This window comes from Scyliorhinus torazame, chromosome 3 (assembly GCF_047496885.1).
Source record: "Scyliorhinus torazame isolate Kashiwa2021f chromosome 3, sScyTor2.1, whole genome shotgun sequence".
Taxonomy (NCBI): Eukaryota; Metazoa; Chordata; class Chondrichthyes; order Carcharhiniformes; family Scyliorhinidae; genus Scyliorhinus; species Scyliorhinus torazame.
The window spans coordinates 64,662,452-64,675,774 of NC_092709.1; the positions used below are offsets into that span (position 1 = coordinate 64,662,452).

Here is a 13,323-nt window from a genome sequence, read left to right on the forward strand (position 1 = left end):
CGAGACCTCCACCTTCATGTCATCACTGGATGTCCTCGGACCGTTATATTTTAGATCAAGTTCATTGCAGAAAGAGAAATAAAGACATTTAAACTAACCTTTTCTCTTGTTCAGTGGAGAGTATACAAAAATAGTAAATATAGTATCTTTGTCATTGATTCTTTTGTAAACTTTTCCGTCAACTGAAAATTCCACTTCAAATGTTTTCAAACATCTGCATCAAACAAAAAAGAATATTTAAGTCACACCTATCTTAAATCCACATTTGAAATGACAGATAATTAATTGCGGACGCTTAAAATTATATTTAAATTAAGTTCCCCTCTAAAAATAGCACATGATAGTAACATTCTTGCCTTATACTAGATTTGAACTTCTAAGGAATTCCTTTGATAATTTTTACAAGAGAAAATCTCTTTTTTATTTAGGTATACATTGTTAATAAGGAGACATTAAGAAAAAAAATAAAAACATTCTGAAGATCTGAATTAAAAATAGGAAGAGTTAGAAATAAATGGCAGGTCTTCAAGTGTCTGAAATGAGAACATTTCCAGTTAAAATTCCAGGTAGAGACTGTGACCCCCTACCTCAGAATGCAGAGTTATGATAAAGAGTTGCTACCTGAAATACTAACTTGTCTTTAATTTGCTGAGGAACTTGAACATTTTTGCAATAACCCACTCTTCATAGGAACTTGCATGATTTCCATTACTACAAAATCTGAGGTAAAATTGGACTTGCAAATAGCCAGGAGAGTATAGAGATCTTGAAGGGTTTTTTAGGGCTGGAAGAGGTTAGCGATAGGAACAAGGTCTTGGAGCGATTGGAAAACAAAGAGGTTATGGTGGAAGGATCCTTCCTAAACCTTCTTGTTTATTCCCTGTCTACTCTCGTTTCCCCTTTCTTTTATTTTTGCCATTACATTTTTGATCCATGGATAATTTACAGATATGTGTCTTTAAGCAGCTTGCCATTTTAATTCAAAATGAAATGAGCCGTGACCTGCACCTTTAATTCAGGCAGCATGATCCAGAAGGCCGTGCTGTTTTAGACTGGTGAGTGGAGATTGGCTGGCCTCAGTGGTGACTCAGTTTGAATGATGTGGCTGGTGGCCAATTAATTGGCCCAAACGGCTGTGCTCTTCCTGGTAACAGGTGGTGATTAGATCTGATCCTACTGAAATGGTTCAGAGACCTAAGGAGCTCTCAGTTTCTTTTCTGGCAGTTTAGAGAGATGTCCCACTCTTTTTCCACTATGTTTTCCTCCAGGACGACTGTGTTTCTGAACTAGCAGAAAGCCTGGGTGAATCGCTGTACAGGAGAACCATTACAGGCGGTGCAGGAAAGGTTCAGAATCTGGGGCGAAATTCTCCCCCAACGGCGGGATGCCCGCCGACTGGCGCCAAAGCCGGCGCAAATCAGACGGGCATCGCGCCGGCAAAAAGGTGCGGAAGTCTCCGCATCTTTGGCGGCCTAGCCCCAACATTGAGGGGCTAGGCCGACGCCGGAGGGATTTCCGCCCCGCCAGCTGGCGGAAATGGCGTTTGTTGCCCCGCCAGCTGGCGCGGAAATGCGGCGCATGCGCGGGAGCGTCAGCGGCCGCTGTCAGTTTCCCCGCGCATGCGCGGGAGCGTCAGCGGCCGCCGAAAGTTTCCCGCGCATGCGCAGTGGGGAGAGTCTCTTCCGCCTCCGCCATGGTGGAGGCCGTAGCGGAGGCGGAAGGGAAAGAGTGCCCCCACGGCACAGGCCCGCCCGCGGATCGGTGGGCCCCGATCGCGGGCCAGGCCACCGTGGGGGCACCCCCCGGGGTCAGATCGCCCCGCGCCCCCCCCCAGGACCCCGGAGCCCGCCCACGCCGCCTGGTCCCGCCGGTAAATACCAGGTTTGATTTACGTCGGCGGGACAGGCAATTCCTGGGCGGGACTTCGGCCCATCCGGGCCGGAGAATCCAGCGGGGGGTCCCGCCAACCGGCGCGGCTGGATTCCCGCCCCCGCCCAATCTCCGGGAGCGGAGACTTCGGCGGGGGCGGGGGCGGGATTCACGGCGGCCAACGGCCATTCTCCGACCCGGCGGGGGGTCGGAGAATGACGCCCCTGATCACTCTTTCAGCAAAAAAGGTTGATGTGAACCGACCAATTCTTTCTCCAGAAAAGGCAGAGTCTTGGAAGCAAAGTTTGACTGGACGCAAGGTTGAAGGGAACAAAGGGCAGGATTTACCAATCAACCTGCCGTGTATTTTTCAGCGGAATAGGTGGCCCTCCAGTAGGGTTTTCTGGTCCTGCCGTTGTCAACAGCATTTTCCATTGACTGCACTACTCGTCGGTGAGTAACCTCTGCGTTGTCAGTGGGAGAGCCAGTAAATTCCACCCAAAGACTCTGCCTCTCCAGGAAAGATGTAAGTTCGGTGCTTTAAATAACTGCAGGTAAACCAGTGCGGGTTGCAAAACTCACGGTTGTAATCTATAAGCTTACTGAGAATAAGGCCTGTGAGGAACCACCATTTGAAGTAAAGACTCTTATCTTTTAGTTTCCCCTCTCTGTAACTATCCTGGAGGTCAGAAACATTGATTTTTTTCATAAGTCATAGAGATTTACAGCATGAAAACAGATCCTTTGGCCCAACTTGTCCATGCCATCCAGCTTTTGCCACTAAGCTAATCCCAGTTTCCCGCATTTGGCCCATAACCCTCTATACTGAGCATGGATAAAAACTCAAAATGTGGAAGCCAAGTTTAAACCTAGCCAGACTCTGCAATTTGCAAACTGCAGAGCTGGAACAGACAGTATTCATGTAGCCAGGCCTTGGCCAATCAACTTCCCGCCGAACCCAGACATAAGACCATAAGACATAGGAGCGGAAGTAAGGCCATTCGGCCCATCGAGTCCACTCCACCATTCAATCATGGCTGATTTCAACTCCATTTACCCGCTCTCTCTCCATAGCCCTTAATTCCTCGAGAAATCAAGAATTTATCAACTTCTGTCTTAAAGACACTCAACGTCCCGGCCTCCACTGCCCTCTGTGGCAATGAATTCCACAGACCCACCACTCTCTGGCTGAAGAAATTTCGCCTCATCTCGGTTCGAAAGTGACTCCCTTTTATTCTAAGGCTGTGCCCCCGGGTCCTAGTCTCCCCTGCTAATGCAGACAACTTCTCCACATCCACCCTATCTAAGCCATTCATTATCTTGTAAGTTTCTATTAGATCTCCCCTCAACCTCCTAAACTCCAATGAATATAATCCCAGGATCCTCAGACGTTCATCGTATGTTAGGCCTACCATTCCTGGGGTCATCCGTGTGAATCTCCGCTGGACCCGCTCCAGTGCCAGTATGTCCTTCCTGAGGTGTGGGGCCCAAAATTGCACACAGTATTCTAAATGGGGCCTAACTAATGCTTTATAAAGCTTCAGAAGTACATCCCTGCTTTTATATTCCAAGCCTCTTGAGATGAATGACAACATTGCATTTGCTTTCTTAATTACGGACTCAACCTGCAAGTTTACCTTTAGAGAATCCTGGACTAGGACTCCCAAGTCCCTTTGCACTTCAGCATTATGAATTTTGTCACCGTTTAGAAAATAGTCCATGCCTCTATTCTTTTTTCCAAAGTGCAAGACCTCGCACTTGCCCACGTTGAATTTCATCAGCCATTTCTTGGACCACTCTCCTAAACTGTCTAAATCTTTCTGCAGCCTCCCCACCTCCTCCATACTACCTGCCCCTCCACCTATCTTTGTATCATCGGCAAACTTAGCCAGAATGCCCCCAGTCCTGTCATCTAGATCGTTAATATATAAGGAGAACAGCTGTGGCCCCAACACTGAACCCTGCGGGACACCACTCGTCACCGGTTGCCATTCCGAAAAAGAACCTTTTATCCCAACTCTCTGCCTTCTGCCTGACAGCCAATCGTCAATCCATGTTAGTACCTTGCCTCGAATACCATGGGCCCTTATTTTACTCAGCAGTCTCCGGTGAGACACCTTATCAAAGGCCTTTTGGAAGTCAAGATAGATAACATCCATTGGCTCTCCTTGGCCTAACCTATTTGTTATCTCTTCAAAGAACTCTAACAGGTTTGTCAGGCACAACCTCCCCTTACTAAATCCATGCTGACTTGTCCTAATCCGACCCTGCACTTCCAAGAATTTAGACAGGCCTGGAACTGCCACATTGTCTCAGAATGAACCATTGTTTGCAACTCCAGTGAACCTGCTTTGTTAGAAGAACGCTACGCAGACTTGGTGGCACCTAGCTCAGTAGGAGGCCAGAGGCATATGGTGACAAGGACAGGACTCGACTGTTGAAGGTTCAAAATCACGTTCTGCGACCTCCAAATATGGAAAGTAGTTACCTCATTGGATCTTTCTGCCCCCGCCCGATGCTAGTATTGCACACGGGCCAGAGAATCTTCGAAAAAGAAGTATACAGTTAGTGTAGATTTGAGACTGTTTACTTAGAGATTGAAGACTGAAGAGATTGATACAGCTTGATAGAGTTTAATTAAAGTACAATAGTAGAGTCTGATAAATATTGTTCTGGAGAACAAATCCGGACAGGCGTTTGAGGTGGCAGTGGGGGAACATTTGGGCAATAACGACCACAACATAGTACTATTTAAGGACTTCCTGCAGCTCGCGCGAGTGGAGCGGTCGCGTTGGAGAGGGGCTCCTGCCGGTCTTAGTCATTTTGGCGTTTTCCGGGGGTTTCCCTGTTGTTTCGCTGATCTGCCGTTGGGGCCTGAGGGACGGGCGGCGGGTCGGGCCGGTTTGGAGCCGGTGGAGAACCCCGTGGCTGGAGGAGCAGAGGCATCGAGCCCGAAGTAAATGGCGAGGGCAGAGCTTGGCATGAGGCAAGGCCCGAATCCAGGACGAATGTAGAGGGGGAGCTGCGCACATTGGGTGGCCCTGCTGAAAATGGATGTTTGAAGTCCGGTCCCAGGGGAAGAGATTTTTGGAATTTTGATTTTTGGAATTAAAAAAAATAATTATTTTTTATTTAAACATTTTGTTAATTAATTTTTTGTTTATTATTTATTTATTTTAAGATTGACGAAACGAGGAGAAAAATACTAAGTAGTTAAGGGATGCCAAAACATCTGTGAAGAAGGGAGGAAATGCGGGTTCGTAGTGGAATGAGAGGACCAGTAAAACCGCAGACAAGATGGCAGATGCCAGACAGCGTGGGGTGGCCGCACTACGTACAGTGGAAAGGATGACCGAAGTGATGGATGTGGAGCTGGAGAAGCCGTTTGCGAGGCACATGGAGGCGTTGAGGAAGGAGATGGCGGTCGCACTGAAGTAATTGGTGGAGGAGGCAATCGCTCCAGTGAGGGTAGCTGTGGCAAAGACATTGGCCGAGATCAGAAAACAAGGTGAAAAGATGAAGGAGGCGGAGGAGGCCATGTCGCAGCACAGTGACCAGCTCACCTCGATGGGGGACGAGCTGCGGAGAGTGGTGGAGGTCAACAGAGGACTCCGAGCAAAGCTTGAGGACTTGGAGAACCGCTCGAGGTGGCACAATCTGAGAATTGCGGGCTGCCCGAAGGAGCAGAGGGCTCAAGGCCAATAGGGTACTTTGCTAAGATGCTGGCAGAGTTGATGGGGAAGGGTGAAGGCCCCTCCCGGTATGAACTGGACCGAGCTCATCGGTCGTTAAGGCCGAAACCCAAAGTAAATGAACCAGCGAGAGCAGTAATTATCTGCTTCCATAAATACCACAGGAAGGAGAAGGTGTTAAGTTGGGTGAAGCAGAAGCGGGTGGTGCAGTGGGGTGGTGCTGGAGTTCGGTTTTACCAGGACTTGACTGTGGAGTTGGCAAAGAGACAAGCGGCGTTCAGCTGAGTGAAGACGGCACTGTACAACAAGGGGCTTGTGATGATTGTGTATCTGTGTAGATGCAATACAACTGAGCAAGCACTAGATGGAGCATGGAGAGGTACATATACACATGAACAGGAAGTCAGGACACACTTCACAGGAACAGGAGCTGGTAGCAAGACACAGACAGGCAGCACAGATGTAACAAGTTAAGCACTGAAGAGAGAACAAACTCAGAATAAAGCATCTACTTCAACTTCAAGACTACGAGTATTATTAAGACACAAGGAACAACACATGGTACCAGGACCAGTTTCAGAAAGCTTACGATAAGATTACACAAGCTGCAGACACAGAAAGACCAAAATGGCAAGAAAGAAGTTGGAAGACTTCGCTGATTTACTGCAATTTGGACCTCCACCGCAGCTGGAAACAACCGGTAATTTAAGTAATAACTGGAAAAGTTTTAAACAAATGTTCGGGATATGTATTGTAGCAAATGATATGAAAGCAGTCTCTGACGCAACAAAAATAGCGCTGCTACTCGCAACAGCGGGACAGAAAGCTAGAAAAATCTATAATGGCTTTAAATACTTGAAAGGAGAAGACAGCACCAAATTAGTAGTAATACTGAAAATATTTGAAGATTACTGGAACATCAGTAACAATGCTGTTTTTTAAAACATTCAATGTACAGGGAATGAGTGATGCAAAGCTCAAACAATCAAAACCTGAACAGAAAGGGTTAACTCTGAAAATCGCAATTGAAAAGTCCAGATCGAAAGGAAAAAGTAGCTTTAATGTCTTACAAAGCAAAAACGCTGAAATCCACTCCAAAATGGCGTCAGAGCACATTTTACAGTCTCTAGGGAACAAAAGACGAAAATCTGCATCTCATGCATGCACAGGAAACAGAAGCCGCGCATGCGCAGTTAAAATCAGCCATTTTGCCTTCTTTTTTTTTTAAAATAATATTTTATTGAAAATTTTTGGTCAACCAACACAGTACATTGTGCATCCTTTACACAACATTGTAACAATACAGATAATAATGACCTTTTTAAATTTAAACAAAAACAACAACAAATAAATAAATATTAAATAACAAAAAATAAAAACTAGCCCTAATTGGCAACTGCCTTGTCTCAGGCCACCCCCCCCCCCCCCCCAAGTCCTGGGCCGCTGCTGCTGCCTTCTTTGTTCTCCCCTATCTATCTTTCCGCAAGATATTCGACGAACGGTTGCCACCGCCTAGTGAACCCTTGAGCCGACCCCCTTAGGACGAACTTAATCCGCTCTAACTTTATGAACCCCGCCATATCATTTATCCAGGTCTCCACCCCCGGGGGCTTGGCTTCTTTCCACATTAGCAATATTCTGCGCCGGGCTACTAGGGTCGCAAAGGCCAAAACATCGGCCTCTTTCGCCTCCTGCACTCCCGGCTCTTGTGCAACCCCAAATATAGCCAACCCCCAGCTTGGTTCGACCCGGACTCCTACTACTTTCGAAAGCACCTTTGTCACCCCCATCCAAAACCCCTGTAGTGCCGGGCATGACCAAAACATATGGGTATGATTCGCTGGGCTTCTCGAGCACCTCGCACACCTATCCTCCACCCCAAAAAATTTACTGAGCCGTGTTCCAGTCATATGTGCCCTGTGTAATACCTTAAACTGAATCAGGCTTAGCCTGGCGCACGAGGACGACGAGTTTACCCTGTTTAGGGCATCTGCCCACATCCCCTCCTCAATCTCCTCCCCTAGCTCTTCTTCCCATTTCCCTTTTAGTTCGTCCATCATAGTCTCCCCTTCGTCTCTCATTTCCCTATATATATCCGACACCTTACCATCCCCCACCCATTTCTTTGAGATGACTCTGTCCTGCACCTCTTGTGTCGGGAGCTGCGGGAACTCCCTCACCTGTTGCCTCGCAAAAGCCCTCAATTGCATGTACCTGAATGCATTCCCTTGGGGCAACCCATATTTCTCGGTCAGCGCTCCCAGACTCGCGAACTTCCCATCCACAAATAGATCTTTCAGTTGCGTTATTCCTGCTCTTTGCCACATTCCATATCCCCCATCCATTCCCCCCGGGGCAAACCTATGGTTGTTTCTTATCGGGGACCCCCCCAGTGCTCCGGTCTTTCCCCTATGTCGTCTCCACTGTCCCCAAATCTTCAGTGTAGCTACCACCACCGGACTCGTGGTATAGTTCCTTGGTGAGAACGGCAATGGGGCTGTCACCATAGCCTGCAGGCTGGTCCCCCTACAGGACGCCCTCTCTAATCTCTTCCACGCCGCTCCTTCCTCCTCTCCCATCCACTTACTCACCATTGAAATATTAGCGGCCCAATAATACTCACTTAGGCTCGGTAGTGCCAGCCCCCCCCTATCTCTACTACGCTGTAAGAATCCCTTCCTCACTCTCGGAGTCTTCCCGGCCCAAACAAAACCCATGATACTCTTTTCTATCCTTTTGAAAAAAGCCTTCGTGATCACCACCGGGAGACACTGAAACACAAAGAGGAATCTCGGGAGGACCACCATCTTAACCGCCTGTACTGACTGAGGACTGTCTGAGGATACAGCAGGATTTAGATTGTCTGGAGACTTGGGCGGAGAGATGGCAGATGGAGTTTAACCTGGACAAATGTGAGGTAATGCATTTTGGAAGGTCTAATGCAGGTAGGGAATATACAGTGAATGGTAGAACCCTCAAGAGTATTGAAAGTCAAAGAGATCTAGGAGTACAGGTCCACAGGTCATTGAAAGGGGCAACACAGGTGGAGAAGGTAGTCAAGAAGGCATACGGCATGCTTGCCTTCATTGGCCGGGGCATTGAGTATAAGAATTGGCAAGTCATGTTGCAGCTGTATAGAACCTTAGTTAGGCCACACTTGGAGTATAGTGTTCAATTCTGGTCGCCACACTACCAGAAGGATGTGGAGGCTTTAGAGAGGGTGCAGAAGAGATTTACCAGAATGTTGCCTGGTATGGAGGGCATAAGCTATGAGGAGCGATTGAATAAACTCGGTTTGTTCTCACTGGAACGAAGGAGGTTGAGGGGCGACCTGATAGAGGTATACAAAATTATGAGGGGCATAGACAGAGTGGATAGTCAGAGGCTTTTCCCCAGGGTAGAGGGGTCAATTACTAGGGGGCATAGGTTTAAGGTGAGAGGGGCAAAGTTTAGAGTAGATGTACGAGGCAAGTTTTTTACGCAGAGGGTAGTGGGTGCCTGGAACTCACTACCGGAGGAGGTAGTGGAAGCAGGGACGATAGGGACATTTAAGGGGCATCTTGACAAATATATGAATAGGATGGGAATAGAAGGATACGGACCCAGGAAGTGTAGAAGATTGTAGTTTAGTCGGGCAGTATGGTCGGCACGGGCTTGGAGGGCCGAAGGGCCTGTTCCTGTGCTGTACATTTCTTTGTTCTTTGTTCTTTGTTCTTTGTACCCTCCCTGCCATTGACAATGCTACCATATCCCATCTCTTGAAATCTTCCTCCATCTGTTCCACCAACCGCGTCAAATTTAGCCTGTGCAATGTGCCCCAATTCTTAGCTATCTGGATCCCCAGGTAACGAAAGTCTCTTGTTACCTTCCTCAACGGTAGGTCTTCTATTTCTCTACTCTGCTCCCCTGGATGCACCACAAACAGCTCACTCTTCCCCATGTTCAATTTATACCCTGAAAAATCCCCAAACTCCCCAAGTATCCGCATTATTTCTGGCATCCCCTCCGCTGGATCCGCCACATATAGTAGCAGATCATCCGCATATAAAGATACCCGGTGTTCTTCTCCTCCCCTAAGTATTCCCCTCCATCCCTTGGAACCTCTCAGCGCTATCGCCAGGGGCTCAATCGCCAGTGCAAACAGTAATGGGGACAGAGGACATCCCTGCCTTGTCCCTCTATGGAGCCGAAAATATGCCGATCCCCGTCCATTCGTGACCACACTCGCCACTGGGGCCCTATACAACAGCTGCACCCATCTAACATACCCCTCTCCGAACCCAAATCTCCTCAAGACCTCCCACAGATAATCCCACTCCACTCTATCAAATGCTTTCTCGGCATCCATCGCCACTACTATCTCCGTTTCACCCTCTGGTGGGGCCATCATCATTACCCCTAACAACCTCCGTATGTTCGTGTTCAGCTGTCTCCCCTTCACAAACCCAGTTTGGTCCTCATGAACCACCCCCGGGACACATTCCTCTATTCTCATTGCCATTACCTTGGCCAAGACCTTGGCATCTACATTGAGGAGGGAGATTGGTCTGTAGGACCCGCATTGTAGCGGATCCTTTTCCTTCTTTAAAAGAAGCGATATCGTTGCTTCTGACATAGTCGGGGGCAGTTGTCCCCTTTCCTTTGCCTCGTTAAAGGTCCTCGTCAGTAGCGGGGCGAGCAAGTCCAAATATTTTCTGTAAAATTCAACTGGGAACCCGTCCGGTCCCGGGGCCTTTCCCGTCTGCATGTTCCTAATTCCTTTCACCACTTCTTCTACCGTGATCTGTGCTCCCAATCCCATCCTTTCCTGCTCTTCCACCTTGGGAATTTCCAGCCGATCCAAAAACTCCATCATTCTCTCCCTCCCATCCGGGGGTTGAGCTTCATACAATTTTTTATAAAATGTCTTAAACACTTCATTCACTCTCTCCGCTCCCCGCTCCGTCTCTCCATCTTCGTCTCTCACCCCCCCTATTTCCCTCGCTGCTCCCCTTTTCCTCAATTGGTGTGCCAGCAATCTGCTCGCCTTCTCTCCATATTCATACTGTACACCCTGCGCCTTCCTCCATTGTGCCTCTGCAGTGCCTGTGGTCAGCAAGTCAAATTCCACATGCAGCCTTTGCCTTTCCCTATACAGTCCCTCCTCCGGTGCTTCCGCATACTGTCTGTCCACCCTCAAAAGTTCTTGCAACAACCGCTCCCGTTCCTTACTCTCCTGCTTCCCTTTATGTGTCCTTATTGATATCAGCTCCCCCCTAACCACCGCCTTCAACGCCTCCCAGACCACTCCCACCTGAACCTCCCCATTGTCATTGAGTTCCAAGTACTTTTCAATGCATCCCCTCACCCTTAAGCACACCCCCTCATCCGCCATTAGTCCCATGTCCATTCTGCAGGGTGGACGCCCTCTTGTTTCCTCCCCTATCTCCAAGTCTACCCAGTGTGGGGCATGATCCGAAATGGCTATAGCCGTATATTCCGTTCCCCTCACCCTCGGGATCAATGCCCTACCCAACACAAAAAAGTCTATGCGTGAATAGACTTTATGGACATAGGAGAAAAACGAGAACTCCTTACTCCTAGGTCTACTGAATCTCCACGGGTCCACCCCTCCCATCTGCTCCATAAAATCCTTAAGCACCTTGGCTGCTGCCGGCCTCCTACCAGTCCTGGACTTCGACCTATCCAGCCTTGGTTCCAACACCGTGTTAAAGTCTCCCCCCATTATCAGCTTTCCGGTCTCTAGGTCTGGGATGCGTCCTAGCATTCGCCTCATAAAATTGGCATCGTCCCAATTCGGGACATACACGTTTACCAACACCACCATCTCTCCCTGTAATTTGCCACTCACCATCACGTATCTGCCCCCGTTATCCGCCACTATAGTCTTTGCCTCGAACATTACCCGCTTCCCCACTAATATAGCCACCCCCCTGTTTTTCGCATCCAGCCCCGAATGGAACACCTGCCCTACCCATCCTTTGCGCAACCCAACCTGATCTATCAGTTTCAGGTGCGTTTCCTGTAACATGACCACATCTGCTTTAAGTTTCTTAAGGTGTGCGAGTACTCGTGCCCTCTTTATCGGCCCGTTAAGCCCCCTCACGTTCCACGTGATCAGCCGAGTTGGGGGGCTTCCCACCCCCCCCCCCCTTGCCGGTTAGCCATCATCTTTTTCCAGCTTCTCGCCCAGTTCCCACGCAGCTGTATTTCTCCCAGACGGTGCCCCCCCGCCCATCCTTTCCCGTACCCACTCCCCCCTTTCCCCAGCAGCAGCAACCCAGTAATTCCCCCCTCCCCCCCCCCCCCCGCTAGACCCCCCGCTAGCGTAATTACTCCCCCCATGTTGCTCCCAGAAGTCAGCAAACTCTGGCTGACCTCGGCTTCCCCCCGTGATCACGGCTCGCCCCGTGCGGCGCCCCCTCCTTCCTGCTTCTCTATTCCCGCCATAATTATCATAGCGCGGGAACCAAGCCCGCGCCTCTCCCTCGGCCCCGCCTCCCATGGCCAACGCCCCATCTCCTCTCCCTCCCCACCTCCCCCCATCACCACCTGTGGGAGAAAGAAAAGTTACCATACTGCAGGATTAATCATACAATCCCTCTTCGCCCCCCCCCCCACTCGTCCCACCACTTTGTCCAAACGTTCATTTTCGTAGTCCAATCATTCCAATTTTTCTTCTACAATAAAAGTCCACGCTTCATCCGCCGTCTCAAAGTAGTGGTGCCTCCCTTGATATGTGACCCACAGTCTTGCCGGTTGCAGCATTCCAAACTTTATCTTTTTTTTGTGAAGTACCGCTTTGGCCCGATTAAAGCTCGCCCCCCTTCTCGCCACCTCCGCACTCCAATCTTGATAGACGCGGATCACCGCGTTCTCCCATTTACTACACCGAGTTTTCTTCGCCCATCTAAGGACCATTTCTCTATCCTTAAAACGGAGAAATCTCACCACTATGGCTCTGGGAGCTTCTCCTGCTCTCGATCCTCGCACCATAACTCGGTATGCTCCCTCCACCTCCAACGGACCGGTCGGGGCCTCCACGCCCATTAACGAGTGCAACATCGTGCTCACATATGCCCCGACGTCCACCCCCTCCACACCTTCAGGAAGGCCAAGAATCCTCAAGTTGTTCCTCCTTGCGTTATTTTCCAGTGCCTCCAACCTCTCCACAGATCGTTTCTGGTGTGCCTCCTGTATCTCCGACTTCACCACCAGGCCCTGTATATCGTTTTCATTCTCTGCTGCTTTCGCCTTCACGACCCGAAGCTCCTGCTCCTGGGTCTTTTGTTCCTCTTTCAGCCCTTCAATCGCCTGTAATATCGGGGCCAACAACTCTTTCTTCATTTCCTTTTTTATCTCCTCCACGCAGCGTTTCAAAAAGTCTTGTTGTTCAGGGCCCCATATGAAACTGCCACCTTCCGACGCCATCTTGGTTTCTGCTTGCCTTCCTTGCCGTTGTTCCAAAGGATCCGCTGCAATCCAGCCACTTTCCTCTCCTTTTTCCATCCGTGTCCAGGGGGAACACCCTTCTGGTTTACCGCACGGTGTTTTCAGCCGTTAAAATTGCCGTTGGGGCTCCTATCAAGAGCCCAAAAGTCCGTTTCACAGGGAGCTGCCGAAACGTGCGACTCAGCTGGTCATCGCCGCACCCGGAAGTTCGCCATTTTGCCTTCTGCGCATGCGCAAGCCGCGCATGCACAGTGCAAAAAGATCGCAACATTCGAAGATGGTACAAAAAAACGCAGTGTAAAGGAAGATC

The 13,323-nt window shown here is 49.3% G+C and overlaps 1 protein-coding gene across 2 annotated transcripts in view; it reads right to left on the bottom strand.

Moving 5' to 3' along the window:
* Positions 1-13,323, bottom strand: part of idua (alpha-L-iduronidase) — a 354,201-nt gene that overhangs the window by 14,046 nt on the left and 326,832 nt on the right. For both annotated transcript variants that reach the window (XM_072495758.1, XM_072495759.1), the window contains exon 13: positions 99-214. In XM_072495758.1, coding sequence (XP_072351859.1) covers positions 99-214 — 116 coding nt within the window. The remainder of the gene's footprint in view (positions 1-98; positions 215-13,323) is intronic.